At 52.0% G+C, this 15,140-nt stretch overlaps 1 protein-coding gene across 1 annotated transcript in view; it reads right to left on the bottom strand.

Moving 5' to 3' along the window:
• NOL10 (nucleolar protein 10) overlaps positions 1 to 15,140 on the bottom strand; it is a 100,327-nt gene that overhangs the window by 50,630 nt on the left and 34,557 nt on the right. The window contains exons 12-13 of the mRNA XM_058668279.1: positions 13,750 to 13,816; positions 3,375 to 3,427 (exon numbers count right to left, since the gene is read on the bottom strand). Of these exons, the coding sequence (XP_058524262.1) occupies positions 3,375 to 3,427; positions 13,750 to 13,816 (120 nt within the window). The remainder of the gene's footprint in view (positions 1 to 3,374; positions 3,428 to 13,749; positions 13,817 to 15,140) is intronic.

Genomic DNA, 15,140 nt, shown 5'->3' with positions numbered 1-15,140 from the left:
TTGCAATAAAAATAAAAATAAAATAAAATAAAAAGACTAACTGAAGAAACAGGATACAATTTTCATAAAAAAGACGACTCACACACAAACAACACTGCAACATAACTGAAAGGAAATGTATCCCAGTACTAACAGCCATAGTACTACCCAGGCGGGCCTGGTGGTTCTTCACCATACTTTAAACACAATCAGAATAAAACAGGAATGTGTCCTTATCGTTGGCTTAACTTAGAAGCTGTGTGTGTGTTTCCGTAAAGGGCCATTTTATAAAGTACAGAAAATACTAACATAGTTTTCAAGGTGTCCCATGTCCCCCGGGATGTAGAAAGCCGCTAGCAGTAACACATCTGCCCAGACACAGGGGTGCCATCCTGGGCTCTCTGCTTGGCTCCCACTCAACATCAGTCAGTCACCAGCCCCTCTCATGATGTTCTCACATCTTCTGGCTCCCCCCTAGCTGCCAGCAAGCTGCCCACAGACCCCAAACAAGGCTCTCCACCTGGAGTTTCCTCTGCTGGCCGCAGTCCCGCTCACTCCCTCTCCAAAAGCGTTCCCTGCCCACGAGCTGGTTCTCCTGACTTGTGTCGCAGGAAAGGGATGTAAGACTGGAGGCATCAGCGGGCAGTCACTGAAGATCAACACATCGGGAGTGCTCCCATGAGGAAGACGGAACAAGACCTTGGCCTCGACTCCGGGGTGAGTGTGGGCAACTGGACTGCTGCCACCTCCGAGTGCAGCACTGGCCAAAGGTCTGCAAGGTCACAATCAATGCCACCGAGACCCGCGTGGGCAAGTCAGGAAATCACACTCTGAAATGACCGCCTGCCAGAATCAACCTCTATTTTTGAATCAAACCAGGACTCAAAAGAATCCAGGAGGTCCGCCACAGGTCCCATGGGTGCCTTCACCTCTTCTGCGGACTGCATAGCCTAGGGCCAGATTCCAGACTGAATGGATCCGATCTGATCCACTCTCCTTGTGCAAGCCACAGCATTTCTCCCAAAAACACAAGTCTGATCCTACCATTAGTCCTTTGCTCTCCACACTCCCAGGCTCCTGGTCTGCAGGCCACCCTGGTGTGCAGGACCTTTCCTAGGGTGGCTCTCAGCTTCCTGCCCTCCTCTCTCTAATGCTGATCACATATTTCCCCTTCAGAGCTGAGACACCTCTTGCGTTCCTTATCCCAGCCTGCCTGAACATGCCATCCAACCCCCTCCACATGCAGATTCCGCCCTCTCCTCAGAAGCTCTGAGTACCTGCCACACTGCTCCCTGGACCACTCCCCTGTGTGCCTTCAAAGTTTAACTCCTTACTACTCTCATAGCGTTCACAGACCTGGGCTTGGCTCAGGAGGTTAAGGGGCGGCTTGGAACACTTGCACCCAGTATCAGAGAGCCTGGGTTAAGGTCCAGCCACTCTGTCCATCCACCCAGCTTTCCACTGGGAAGCAGCACAGGTACGGAGCTTCTGCTAGCCTCATGGCAGACTCGGTGGAGTTCCTGCTTCCTGGCTTTGGGCTGGCCCAGTCCCAGCCGGTGTAGACATTTGGGCAAAAATCAGAGGATGGAAAATTTCTCTCTCTCTCTGACAAACAAATAAATAAATAAATAAATCTTCAAAATGAAAATAAATTTAAAGCTCACCTTAAAAAAATAACAAAGAAGAAAGAAATCACCTCCTGCCTTTACTTACTTAGCAGGAACTCCTGGAGAAAAGAGGCAGTGCCCTGCCCACCGGCACCTGCTCAGGTACAGCTCAGTGCCTGAACACTCCACAGATGTCTGGCCAAACAAGGCAAGAGACAGAGAGGAATATGGAAGGATTCTCTGTGGACAGCCTGAAGGACAAGGAAAAGATGACACCTTGGGGAAAGCAAAATGCAGCCTGCCAGGCCTTCATTCCACTGTCATCCAAAAGGAACGGCCACAGTCCTGCCGGTCACGTCATGAGGTTTCCAAACCCACAGACAGGCGACAGCAAGAACACTTCCCAAGATTCCCCTGAGCTACCCGGAAAAAACACTCCATGCAGCAGGCTCTGTGACTGTGGAAGCGAACACGCTTGCTCACACCCCTCAAGGCCGGCCTCCTAGGCCCCACGTCTCAGACAACGGAGATGCCTTCCAACCACTCAGAAGCCTAACACCCCCACACCATGTGTATTTCCGCTGAGCAGATCACACTGCCTTGTTTCTTTCCCACTGGAGACTAAATAACAGAAGGAGAAACTTATGGAATGTATGAAAAGAATTCTCGGGGGGAAAAAAAGGAACATTGCTAATTATATGTCACCACTGATCATGTCGATCTAAAATGTTTTATTTGTATGAAATTTACTTTTTTTTAATGCAACAAATTCACGGTCTGTCTGAGATCTGACACAGAGGAAAAACCCTAGAAAGGCAATGCAAGTGGAAAACACCTTTTGGTCCAAAGTAAACTTCAACAAACATCAGTAAAACTACACAGGGAAAGCATTCTAAAAATGTAATGAATGTGGAAAAACCCTTTGTTGACAGGCATACCCCAGCAGGTTTTAGGGAATTCACAGGAGGGATAACCCTGCAAGACAGAGGCTGGCCACGGGTGCCTCAAAATCCACCTGCTTCTCTGAAACCTGCAGGCTGCGTTTCTGGCTGTCATTTCTTTTGAGTGAGAATATGTAAATTGGTTAACAAACATTCCCTCTACAACACTTATTTGACAAAACAAAAAAATAAAAGAAATTACAATGAGAGGACTGGAAGAGTATTAGGCTTTGGCTTGTGAATGAGATCTCTGAACCACTCACAGTTGAAAGGTTAAGATTCGAAAACACTTGGAAACAAAAACAAACACAATGTGAAGAAGAGCTGCGCATCTGTGCCATGGACACGGTGCTAACGGCTGTCCCTGGCGAACACTGGGGGCAGCACTGGGGGCAGCACTGGGGGCAGCACTGGGGGGTAGCACTGGGGGGCAGCACTTGGGGCAGCACTGGGGGCTGCACTGGGGGGCAGCACTGGGGGCAGCACTGGGGGCAGCACTGGGGGGCAGCACTGGGGGCTGCACTGGGGGCAGCACTGGGGGGCAGCACTGGGGGGCAGCACTGGGGGCAGCACTGGGGGGCAGCACTGGGGGCTGCACTGGGGGCTGCACTGGGGGCAGCACTGGGGGCAGCACTGGGGGCTGCACTGGGAGGCTGCACTGGGGGCAGCACTGGGGGGCAGCACTGGGGGCAGCACTGGGGGCTGCACTGGGGGGCTGCACTGGGGGCAGCACTGGGCCTCAGGGACACGGCCTTGCTGAGCGCCCAGAGCCCACAACACACCCAGGCAAGGCCCAAGTGTCCTCGCTCATTCCATTTCAAGTGCTTCTCCTCTGCGCAGCACTTACCGGAATGTAATAGATGCCCATCTTGGGGGCTTCATTGGCAGTCAGCAGCATTCCTGAAAATAAACACAATGAAAAAGGTGAGCACACGGCAAGGGTCAAGTACCCTTCTCTACAAAGGAACGCAGTCCTATCGTCCGAGCAAATGAGCGGAACCAGGGGATATCGTGCTGAGTGAAGACAGTCAAGCACAGAAAATAAACACCCCCATGCATGAAAGCGGCAACAACAACCACCTTAAAACTTAATCCCCCAAAATGCTCATTACTAGAGGCTGAGAGAGCCGAGCGGAGTAAGAGTTTGGATTAAAAAGATATAACTGGATGTGGTTCATAAACTGTGAGAAATACACTAACATTAGATGATTCTACCAAGAGAAGTGCGGAGACTGACATATGAGAACTCTGTATTACTATCTCAAAATTTCTGTTTTATAATACTTAAAACTATATTGAAAATGTTAACTTTTTTTAAAAAATGGCAAATACTACCCATAAAATACCATGGCAAATTCCTTTCTGCCTTCCAAATAAATTAGATCAATATATTTTTAAATCTAAAAAAATCAACTTGTAAGATACAATGGAAGAGGGTCTGGTGCGGTAGCCTAGTGGCTAAAGTACTCGCCTTCCATGTCCTGGGATCCCACATGGGAACCAGTTCATGTCCCAGGTGCTCCACTTCCCATCCAGCTCCCTGCTTGTGGCCTGGGAAAGCAGTTGAAGACAGCCTGAAGCTTTGGAACCCTGCACCCACATGGGAGACCTAGAAAAGACTCCTGGCTCCTGGCTTCGGATCAGCACAGCTCCAGCTGTTGCAGCCACTTGGGGAGTGAATCAACGGATGGAAGATCTTCCTCTCTGTCTCTCTCTTCCTATATCTGACTTGCCAATAAAAAATAAATAAATAAATCTTTAAAGAAACAAAAAAGATACAATGGAAGCACCCACAGAGGGAAGACATAAAGATTATCAGAGGGCCCAGTGCGATAGCTTACGGCTAAATCCTTCCTTGCATACGCTAGGATCCCATATGGGCACCAGTTCATGACCTGGCTGCTTCACTTCCCATCCAGCTCCCTGCTTGTATCCTGGGAAAGCAGTCGAGGATGGTCACTTGCCAGCAAGACCAGGAAGAAGTTCCTGGCTCCTGGCTTCAGGTCAGCTCAGCTCTGATCATTGTGGCCACTTGGGAAGTAAACCAACAGACAGAAGATCTTTCTCTCTGTATTTCCTTCTCTGTAAATCTGATCTGCCTTTCCAATAAATATAAATATATACTATTTTTTTAAAAAGCCAAAGCATCACATAGTCCTGGCCATTCCCCAGTCATATTCCCATCTCTCAGATGAAGTCATTATCCATAATGGCTCTTAAAAAGAGGGGGGGTCTAGGGCGTGTTCGGCCATGGGCTTGGATGAAAGGAGCCCACAGCAGCATGACAGCTGCTGAGTGTACCTGAGCCAGGTCGGACCCAATTCTAGGGACTCAGGCCATGGCCACTGCTGTCATGCCGTGCGTGAGTCCTGGGCTTTGGGTAGCCAGTGTGCCAAGTGGTGCTAGCTCTCCCTGCTGGCTGCCCGGTGGTGAGCTCTAGGGTTTTTGGGGTATGTAATTGCTGCCTGGGGACATCCATGGATAAGGCCAACGTGAGTATAGGCAAGGGATGAATCCTGTGTGACTCCCAGAGACAGGGTCACTGTGCTTGCAGGTAAGTGAGGGGGCTGAGAGCTGCTAATTTGGCAGGGAAGAGCCCATAGGATATGTTTGGGTCAGACTGATTCACCGGCCCACATGGGAGTCCTGAGATGGGCTGTTAGTGTAGAACGTTACTGTCTCACGCCAGTCCACACGAAAGCTATGGCTGGAGGCCTATCTGGCAGAGCTAGATACCAGTACCTGGCTGAGTGTCAGAACAGGGGATTGGTCACATTAGGCAGGGTCATGACACTTATCAGCAAGCGAGAGAACCAGGTCTGGTGTAGTTTCTGTGGGGGATAAATGGGCCCACTCATGTGGAAATACAACTCCCACTGGTTAGCTTAAGAGCTGGGGTTGTGATTGGCTGAGCTAGGAGTGACCATGGAACCCGTTGACACTCACGGGTGCTGGGGCTGAAAACAGGCTGGGCAGGTCCAGGCTACAGCACCTGAACATGCATCCTACAACTGGGTGTGAGGCGGGCCAGGCCGCAGCATCCTCCAACTCATACAAAGGCTAAGATGGAGTGGCAGGCTATGCCGGGCAAGGACCTAGCACCTGCTGGAGCATGTGAACTCTGGATCAGGGAGTGGGTCAAGCAGGGGAACTTGGAAACTTGGGGAACCTATTGGGGGCCACAGCTCCCACTAGTGAGAATGTGTTTCAGGCCTGGGTGTTGGGCAGCATGAGCAGGGTAACTCCAACTGTTGGCTAATGTGTGGGTTGGTTTTAGAGGGGGGCGACCTGGCAGGGCTGAGCCAACCTTACCTCACCCACCAGCAAGAGCAGAAACCAGGCTGGAGCACAGGTCAAGCTCAGCTGGGCTGTCACACCTACCAGGTTGCATGAGACTGGGAGGGGAGCAGACAGAGCAGGGCCAGGTTCCAGTACCCGCCAGCAGATAGTGGGACTTGGGGTAGGCTGGGTCAAGCCAGGCTACAGCATCCAAAGCAAAGGTCATGATAGGTGAGGGACTAGACCAAGCTGGGTCAGATCAACCACTGCCACTTGCAAGATCTATAGCTGGGAACAGACCTGGTTGAGGAGCTAAGGAGACGCCCTGGCTGGGTTGGGGTTCCCACTGGTAAACACGGGGCTGGAGTAGGAGCTACATTCTGGTCTGGATACAGCTGCAGCATACCTTGGCACAAGTGTGGGCTGGGGCTGAGTGAGACAGACTTGGCTAGACCCCAGCACTCACTGGTACTCGTGAGAACAACGGTAGGTGTAGGACCGGCTAGGCCAGGTTTTTGCCCCCTGAGAAGCAGGGTGTGAGCTATGTCTGTATGTGGACCAGGCTAGACTGGACTGTAACACCCAACAATAATAACTGGAATGAGTTGAAGGCCGGTCAGGAAAGGCCATTGTTCCTGCTAGGTCAGGAGGTGGACTGAGTAGGGCTGGCCCAAGGACTCACCCGTGTGCACGAGATGTGGCACTAGGAGAGGTTCTGATGGAGGAACCCAGGAAACTCCTGTCGAGACACAGTCCATGCAGGTGAGGGCAAGAACCATGATAGGGAGCAGCCCAGAAAAGGCCAGGGAACGGTACCCAGTGGCATAATTTGGCGCAGGTCAGGGGTGAACCAGGCAGGGCCAGTTCACATCACTTGCTGGCAAATCCGAGCACCAGAATGGAATATGGGTTGGACCAGGTTTGGTTGCAATACACAGCAGTACACATGAGGGCTTGGACTGGGTGCTGGCTGGGTTGGGCTAGGCTTTAGCCTCCACGAACCTGAGCTGGAATTGGGGCTGGGCTGAGCTGGGCCAGGCTACATTACCCACTGGCAAAAGTTCAGGTGAGGCAGACAGGGCCGCGGCACCCAACCAGCACATGCAAGACCCAGGGGCGGGGCAGGGGGAAGCTGGTAGGGGGAATGTGGAGGGCTCCCCCGCTGGATTACCACTCCCACTGGAGAACATGAGTTGGGATGAGGGCAGACCAGACCTGGCAGAGCTACAACACCTGCTGGCCTCATGTGAGCTGGGTCGGGGAAAAGCCAGCCTGGGTTGACTGTTCATACTGGTGCAAGCATAGGTCAGTGTGGGTGTGGATTGGTTGGGCTTTGCCACGGCATCAGCTGGCAGATGCTGGCACTGGGGGCTAATTCTGTCAAGTCACACTGCAGAACCATCTGGAAAGCGCATGATCCAAGAGTGGGAATGGGCCCAGGAGGGAAACAGTGGGCACCTCTTTCCTGGGATGCCACTTTGTCTGGTGAACATGAGAACCAGGACTTGGGTGGGCATGGCTAGACGGTTAGTGGCACCTGCCAGCAGTGTGTGGGCTGAATGGTGGGGCTAGTTGGGTTGAACTAGTTCTTTAATGCCAATTGACAAGTATGAGAGCTGCATAGGATGTGGGACAGTCTGGACTAGTCTGCTATACAAACTGGCAAGTATGGAAACCAGGGCAGGGGGGCGGGCCTGGTGAGGGTTATTGGGAGTCGCCCCAACTAGGCTGCGACTGGTTTACATGGCCAAGTGTATGGTGGGTAGAATTGGGATGGGCTACAACACCCATTGGTTTGTGTAGAAGACAGGGCTGGAAACAGAACTGATCTAGCAGTTGCAACCACCACCATATGCATAGGCTGATAAGGGCGAAGGACTGTGCTGGACCCTATACTGGCAAGTACACCTGAGAATCTGGTCTGGGATCACTTCAGACGAAATTTCTTCAGCGAAATGCCAGACTCAGAACCCCAACCATGAGCCTCCTCAGAGGCTCAGAAAGAGCAGTGGACAGCATATCCAGGTGCACCTGGAGGATGTGGTAGTACACTGGAGCCTGCAGAGGACACCTGGTACCACAACAGAGGACAGAACAAATTGATCAACTAGCCCAGCCAAGTGTTGGCAGTGACATTCTGGGTGAGTGGAGACGCTAAGGTGGACTATGTCAGCCAGTACATTCTGAAGAGATTTCATCGTGCTTGGAAGGGCGAGATTGGCAGGAATTCAGAAGAGCTGAACTACTGAAACCACTTGAGCAGTGCCCTCAGAGCATACCCAGGTCGGGGACCCTGGGATAGTTGGGAGGCTGGGTGTGGCTTTTCCCTTTGTTCCTCTCCTTCACCCAGATACAGGAATGAAAAAAAGAGAATGTAGAAATAATGGTCTCACCCACTTTCCTGTAGCCCTTGACCCTTTGTGCCCTAATCAACTATGTAAAGATCATCAAAATAAAAAAATAAAATTAAAAAGAAGAAGAAGGAGGCTAGGATATTTTATGCTGTGACAAACTGAAATGCTGAGTGAATGAGCTCAGTTACCACTCAGTGGTCTCTCTCATCTTGCCTGTCTCGTCTTACCAATGGATCATCATCATCATCTCTCTCTCTCATCATCTCTTTCTCTCTCTCTCTCTCTCTCTCTCTCTCTCTCACACACACACACACACACCAATACAATCAATGGATTGTCACAAACACAAACACAAACACACTCACACCCAATACAATTAGTGAACTCCTGGCTTCAGCCCTGGCTGTTCATTCAGGCAATGAACCTGGGAACAGAAGACCTCTCATTGCCTGTCTTTCAAATGAATGAAGATAAACAATTAAAAAAAAAAAAAGTAATGGAAGTATAGGCAATCCCCAACAGCCCTGTAAGGTAGGTGAGAAAGCTGAGGCTGGGTAATTTGCATAATCAATAAGCCTTAATTAGGTCTTTTGGACCCCAAAATGCACCTTCTCTCCTCTGCCGATAGTGCTGAACTCGCTGGTCCTGACTGGGCAGACAGAATGGGCCTCAGATGCAGGTAAGGCTGCTAGCTCCCCAAGTCACCAGCATGATACGCCCCAAGTTTCTGGAGCACCAGGTGCTGCCCGCCCCCAGCAGCACACTGTGAGTGAGCATGAGCCTGGAAAGTGAGCCAGCAGGCAGGCCGCTTCAAGGCTTGGGGTGCCTCGGGGTCAGGAAACCATTACAAAGCAAGAATCCTCACAGAGCTGGGATTATTCCTAAGTGAGTCAGGGAGCAGATAAGAAAGAAGGTTGTAGCTTTCCTAAAACATGATTAAGCAGACTATGATTAAGCAGAAAACGTAAAGCACAGAGTGGAAGGAGGAAGGTATGGTAAAGCAAGCAGACAGCAATGTTGATGAATTCACAGCACACAGGCCCAGCCCAGGCCGAGTGGGGGCTCGGCTCCCCGCCTCAGCAAGGATCCACGGCACACAGGCCCAGCCCAGGCCGAGTGGGGGCTCGGCTCCCCGCCTCAGCAAGGATCCAGGGCACACAGGCCCAGCCCAGGCCGAGTGGGGGCTCGGCTCCCTACCTCAGCAAGGATCCAGGGCACACAGGCCCAGCCCAGGCCGAGTGGGGGCTCGGCTCCCCGCCTCAGCAAGGATCCACGGCACACAGGCCCAGCCCAGGCCGAGTGGGGGCTCGGCTCCCCGCCTCAGCAAGGATCCACGGCACACAGGCCCAGCCCAGGCCGAGTGGGGGCTCGGCTCCCGGCCTCAGCAAAGATCCATGGCACACAGGCCCACCCCAGGCCGAGTGGGGGCTCGGCTCCCGGTCTCAGCAAGGATCCAGGGCACACAGGCCCAGCCCAGGCCGAGTGGGGGCTCGGCTCCCCGCCTCAGCAAGGATCCAGGGCACACAGGCCCAGCCCAGGCTGAGTAGGGGCTCGGCTCCCCGCCTCAGCAAGGATCCACGGCACACAGGCCCAGCCCAGGCCGAGTGGGGGCTCGGCTCCCCGTCTCAGCAAGGATCAACGGCACACAGGCCCAGCCCAGGCCGAGTGGGGGCTCGGCTCCCGGCCTCAGCAAAGATCCATGGCACACAGGCCCACCCCAGGCCGAGTGGGGGCTCGGCTCCCCGCCTCAGCAAGGATCCAGGGCACACAGGCTCAGCCCAGGCCGAGTGGGGGCTCGGCTCCCCGCCTCAGCAAGGATCCACGGCACACAGGCCCAGCCCAGGCCGAGTGGGGGCTCGGCTCCCCGCCTCAGCAAGGATCCAGGGCACACAGGCCCAGCCCAGGCCGAGTGGGGGCTCGGCTCCCCGTCTCAGCAAGGATCCAGGGCAGGCTGTGAGTGCTAGGTAGCCTTCTCCAGGCACTGCAGTTAAGTCACTCCACCACACAAAGTAGCTGTCCGAAAATGCTTCCTGTTCAGAAAATCTTGCTCTCTAAGGGTGGGGCTTTCTCCCAGGGGGCCAACCTTCTCATCAATGCAGGCCTGATCCCCTGGGAAGGGATTTGATACGGAGAAACCCGCAGCCAACACACCAGACCTGCCCGAGATCTTGAACCAAATCACCTGTCAGCCCTGACCTGTACTTGAGGTAAAACATTGGCTACAGGTAAAAGTTAACGAACATCCTGAGAAACTACCACACACTCAGATATCTGGGATGAGGGATGTTCTAGAAGACCACTGGCCTGGTCTAGGGAAAGCCAACCTGTAGAGGAGGAGAAAACGGGGAGGGTGGGATGCAGTTCTGCTGGGGTGAGCTCTCTCGGCACTGTGGCACCCCTCAGGCAGTCCCTCCATGACCACTGCTCTCTGTCCTTGCCCCAGTCACACCCGTGCCTGCCTCACTCATCCTGGTACTTCACCTGAGCCCAGTAAGGTATGAGCACACGTTCCTGAGCTCCCCAGAATATAACCTCACCCCACTACTCTGACATAGTCCTTCCAGCTCTCACAGATGATACAGGCAACAAAGTCCCAAGCTGCCCATCTCCCTGGGACAGCAGTGTGTACCTGGAACAACAACAGGCACTAGAATCGGGCCCTCCCATATACCAACCTGCTGACCCCTACAGCATACACCAACTGTTCTGACCCGCCTAAGAGGCAACAAACGAAGAAAAAAACCACAACACTGACTGCAGGCCATGACCTACACAGCTACAAAGGCAGACAGTAACACTGCACTTCAAGAGTCTGAGGTCTCTCCCCTCTGCCACCATGGCTGCAGCAATACCAACTGGGCTACGCTGACCACACCTCCTGCCTTGGACACCCCTGCTCTCCATGCAGCTGGTTCTGTCATTTGCCCCCAGAGGAGCCATTCCAGCCCCACTGTCTCCCTCCACATGCTCCCCACTGTCCCTGCCCCATCTTTAAGATCTTGTGGATTCCGTGGCTGTTCTCTTTGTCCGCAACTGACCCTGAGGACCAGTCTGCACTGTGCACCAGCCGCAGCTCCAAGCACAGGCCTGTGGGCAGTACAGGGCGTGAGGCATGAGCAGCACTCGCATGGCATGTTAAAGATGCACATTTCTGGGTCCTACCCCTGGACACCCTGAGATAAGGCCGAGGGGTCTCTCCTTTAAGAGTCCCCTACAGTGGGTAGGCAGCCAAGTCAGAGAGCTTAGGTATATAGCGTCCCGTCCCAACTGCCTCCCCCACTGCTCCAGTGTTAGAAAGAGAAGCCCTGGTCTCGCTTGCCCACTCTCCCCACCTAAGCTCACAATGCCACCTCTCCATTTCAGTTCCAAACCCATGTACATGCCAATGACAGGCAGACCTGCAACCAGCTGCAGAGTTGGAACAAGCCCTCTTTGCAGCAAGCAGGGCCACACCCTTGGCTTGTTTCTGGGATCTCGACCACCAGCCTTGTCTGCACGCCACCACAGCCCTCCCAGAGCCACAGTAGGCCAGCATCCCCCATGCTGCTCCCGAGAGCCTTATCCATCACACCAAATTCAGGGTACATCCAAATCTTCTCCCCCAGCTGTGGGCAACAGCCTAGGTTGTGTTGTACCTAGGTAAGTGTTGTAGTGCTGGGAGAAAAGCAGCTCATAGCTAATGGGCATCCTGGGCCAGGCTAATGCCAAATCTGTGTTAACTGTACCGCGTGCCAGCACAGCTGCCTAGCCTATTCTCTTTTTTTCTAAAGATAAGGGATGGGAGGTTGGGGGAGGGTGCCAGGTCCATGAGTTCTGGAGGGCGGGGGTCCAGTGGGGTTCAGTGGAACCCAGGTTGCCTGGCCTGGGTCCTTAGGCCAGCCTGCACAGTGGGTGCAGGGGTCGGGTGGGGGCCCAGGTATCCTGGCTTGGGTCCTTAGCCTAGGATGGGCTATATGGGTGCCAGATCAAGTCCAGGCTGCTCTACTTTCAAACTAGCTTTCTGCTAATGAACCTGGGAGGCAGCAGAAGATGGCCCACAAGCATGGGCCCCTCCACCCAGGTGGAAGGTCTGGGTGGAGTGTGACAGCTCCCAGCTACAGAATCACACAAGAAAACAACTGAACCCTCACAATTCCACTGTGAGCTGCCAGCTTGGTAGCTGGGGTGTATTCAATGCATTTTCAGCTTACAATGATTTATCAGGTGCTAACTCCTAAAGCAAGGAGCATTTGTAAATAGAAGTCGTTATACCTTGGACCTTTCAATGTTAAATACTTGGGTCTTTGTGGATTTATCCAAACCAAGCTTCATAATACACTATTTTTTTTTTTTAATTTTTATTACAAAGTCAGATATACAGAGAGGAAGAGAGACAGAGAAGAAGATCCTCCATCCGATGATTCACTCCCCAAGTGAGCCGCAACGGGCTGGTGCGTGCCGATCCGAAGCTGGGAACCAGGAACCCCCTCCAGGTCTCCCACGCGGGTGCAGGGTCCCAATGCATTGGGCCATCCTCGACTGCCTTCCCAGGCCACAAGCAGGGAGCTGGATGCGAAGTGGAGCCACCGGGACTAGAACCGGCGCCCACATGGGATCCCGGGGCGTTCAAGGCGAGGACTTAAGCTGCCAGGCCACGCCGCCGGGCCCAATACACTATTTTTTTACAAGCTTGTTTTGTTAAGGTGGAATCACAATATCTCTCTGAACCAGGGACTCACTTGTAAAACAGAAATTGACAAAAAAAATATTAAAGTAGAAAATAAATTGCTAGGGGCCAGCATTACAGCACAGCCAGCTAAGCCAATGCCTGCAATTGCTGGCATATCATATGAGCATCAGCTTGAGGCCCAGCTGCTCAGCTCCAACCCAGCTTCCTGCTGGTGTTCCTGGGAAAGCAGCAGAGGCTGGTCCACGTGGTTCAGTCCCTGCCACCCATGTGGCAAACTGGCTTCTGCCTGGCCAAGCCCTGGTCCTTGTGGCCATGGGGAGAGTAAACCAGCAAATGGAAAATTTGTTCCTCTCTATCTCTGTTTTTAAAATAAATGAATAAATGTTAAATAAAGATCTGAGGAAGGTATTGCCAGAGAGTAGACTGATCTCATCTTTTTCTCAGACCCTAAAATTCTTCAGATTTGCCTCAAAGGCCTTACCAATTTCTGAAATCTACCACGCAATTTGCTGAACAGCACACAACACAGAATACAGCAAAGCACACGGGCTCTGTGTCATCTCTGTATCATCAGGCTGCTCCGGCCTTCTCCAATCCCTAACCTCAATTGCCACAGGCACTACTGCTAATCACATAAAAGAGCTAAGAGCACACTAAAATAGCACTGCACCTGCCACATGCCTGTATATTGTTACCTGTTTCTACTAATAGCTAGGCAGGCTGAAGACTCACTGAGTCATGAAGAGTGCCATTTTCTGAGTCATCAACATCAGTTCCTTTTCTTGGCTTCTCCATGTAAGAATAATATAGCAAGAACTGTCCAGACCAAGTCAAATTCTGCCTTAAGAAATGAGTTTAAAACCAAACACACAGTGCCTAGACTTGCCTCACCGAGTGACCGCCCACCACACACTGCATACCTGAACTGGGATACAGGCACACGTCGTTGAGGTCGTGCTCTGGCTCCAAGGAAGTAAATATTTTCCCCTAAAATGTAAGCAACAATGAATAAGGATAGTTAAAGGCAGGCAACTCTTGGAAATGTCACATCAAGCAAGCAAACTAGAGGGAGAACTCAACCACCTACACTTTGCAGAGAAAACAAAATAACCACAGAATTTAGATTTGAAAAATCTTAGGGAACTCCTTTGACAAATTTATCAAATATTCTCATTTCAGAGATGAAGAAACAGGGGGCAAGAAAAAAGGCAACTTGTCAAAAAATAAATACAGGAATGTAAAGCTGTAGACAAGGCCTCCCTTTCAGGACATGGCAGCACTTACAATCTCTGTGCATTAACTTCTGGAAAATTTCCCATCTGTGCAATATACTCAGGTGGTTCCTGAGTATATTGCAGGAGACCAGAGCAGGAGAGCGAGCCAGTGGGGAAGGCCAGCAGTTCTGCCACACTGCCCCCCAGGCTGAGGAGCAGGACACTCACTGAAGACATACTCCTGCCCACACTCGGAGACCCACACGGCAGGCGGGCAAGGACACACATCTCCACTTCAAGGGCTGAGCAGATGTGTTGTAGTTGAAGAAATTAAATGAGAAGGAAAGTAAAAAGGAAGAAAAAAGAAGACAAGAAGGTGGGTGTGGAGAAAGCAATGAGAAAGATAAACAAGGCCAGTAAGTCACGCAAAGCAAGGGAACCTGGGTGTTAGTCAAGAGGAAGTGTTTAGTCATAGGAGACAAAAAAATGCCAACATCAAATTTATGGCAGTGATGATAGCATAATGATTTCATATGAGAGCAGCAAAATTTCTGCAGGCTCTTAAGCTTGTAACTTGTTCTTGGAAGCCAGACTAGGACAAGGTGAGCTGCCAGGGCAAAGAAGAGAACTGGATAGATCCGGTGCCAACTCCACACTCCTCGATACCAAGGAGTGAAACACACACAGCTGCCTCCTATTCTGCTCAAGGGAAAGGAAAAGGAAGGAAGAGCAGCATGGAACAGAAGTTAAAGGGGATGGCACCGTGGCATAGTAACCTAAGCCTCCACCTGCAGTGCCAGCATTGACACAGGTGCCAGTTCAAATCCCACCTGTTCCACTTCAACCCACCTCCCTGTTTAAGGCCTGGGAAAGCAGTGAAAGGTGCCCCAAGTCCTTGGGACCCTGTGTCCATGTGGTAGACCCTGAGAAAGCTCCTGGCTCCTGGCTTCAGTTCAGCTCAGCTCAGCCTCAGCCACTGCAGCCATCTGGGAAGTGAACCAGCAGATGCAAGAGCTCTATCTTTATCTTTCCTTCTCTCTGTAACTCTGCCTTTCAAATAAAAATAAAATAAATATTTTAAAAAAAGAAATGAAATG

Source organism: Ochotona princeps, chromosome 8, assembly GCF_030435755.1.
Source record: "Ochotona princeps isolate mOchPri1 chromosome 8, mOchPri1.hap1, whole genome shotgun sequence".
In the NCBI taxonomy this organism is placed as follows: domain Eukaryota; kingdom Metazoa; phylum Chordata; class Mammalia; order Lagomorpha; family Ochotonidae; genus Ochotona; species Ochotona princeps.
The sequence above is the reverse complement of the archived record's forward strand: the minus strand, read 5'-3'. Positions and strand labels throughout refer to the sequence as shown.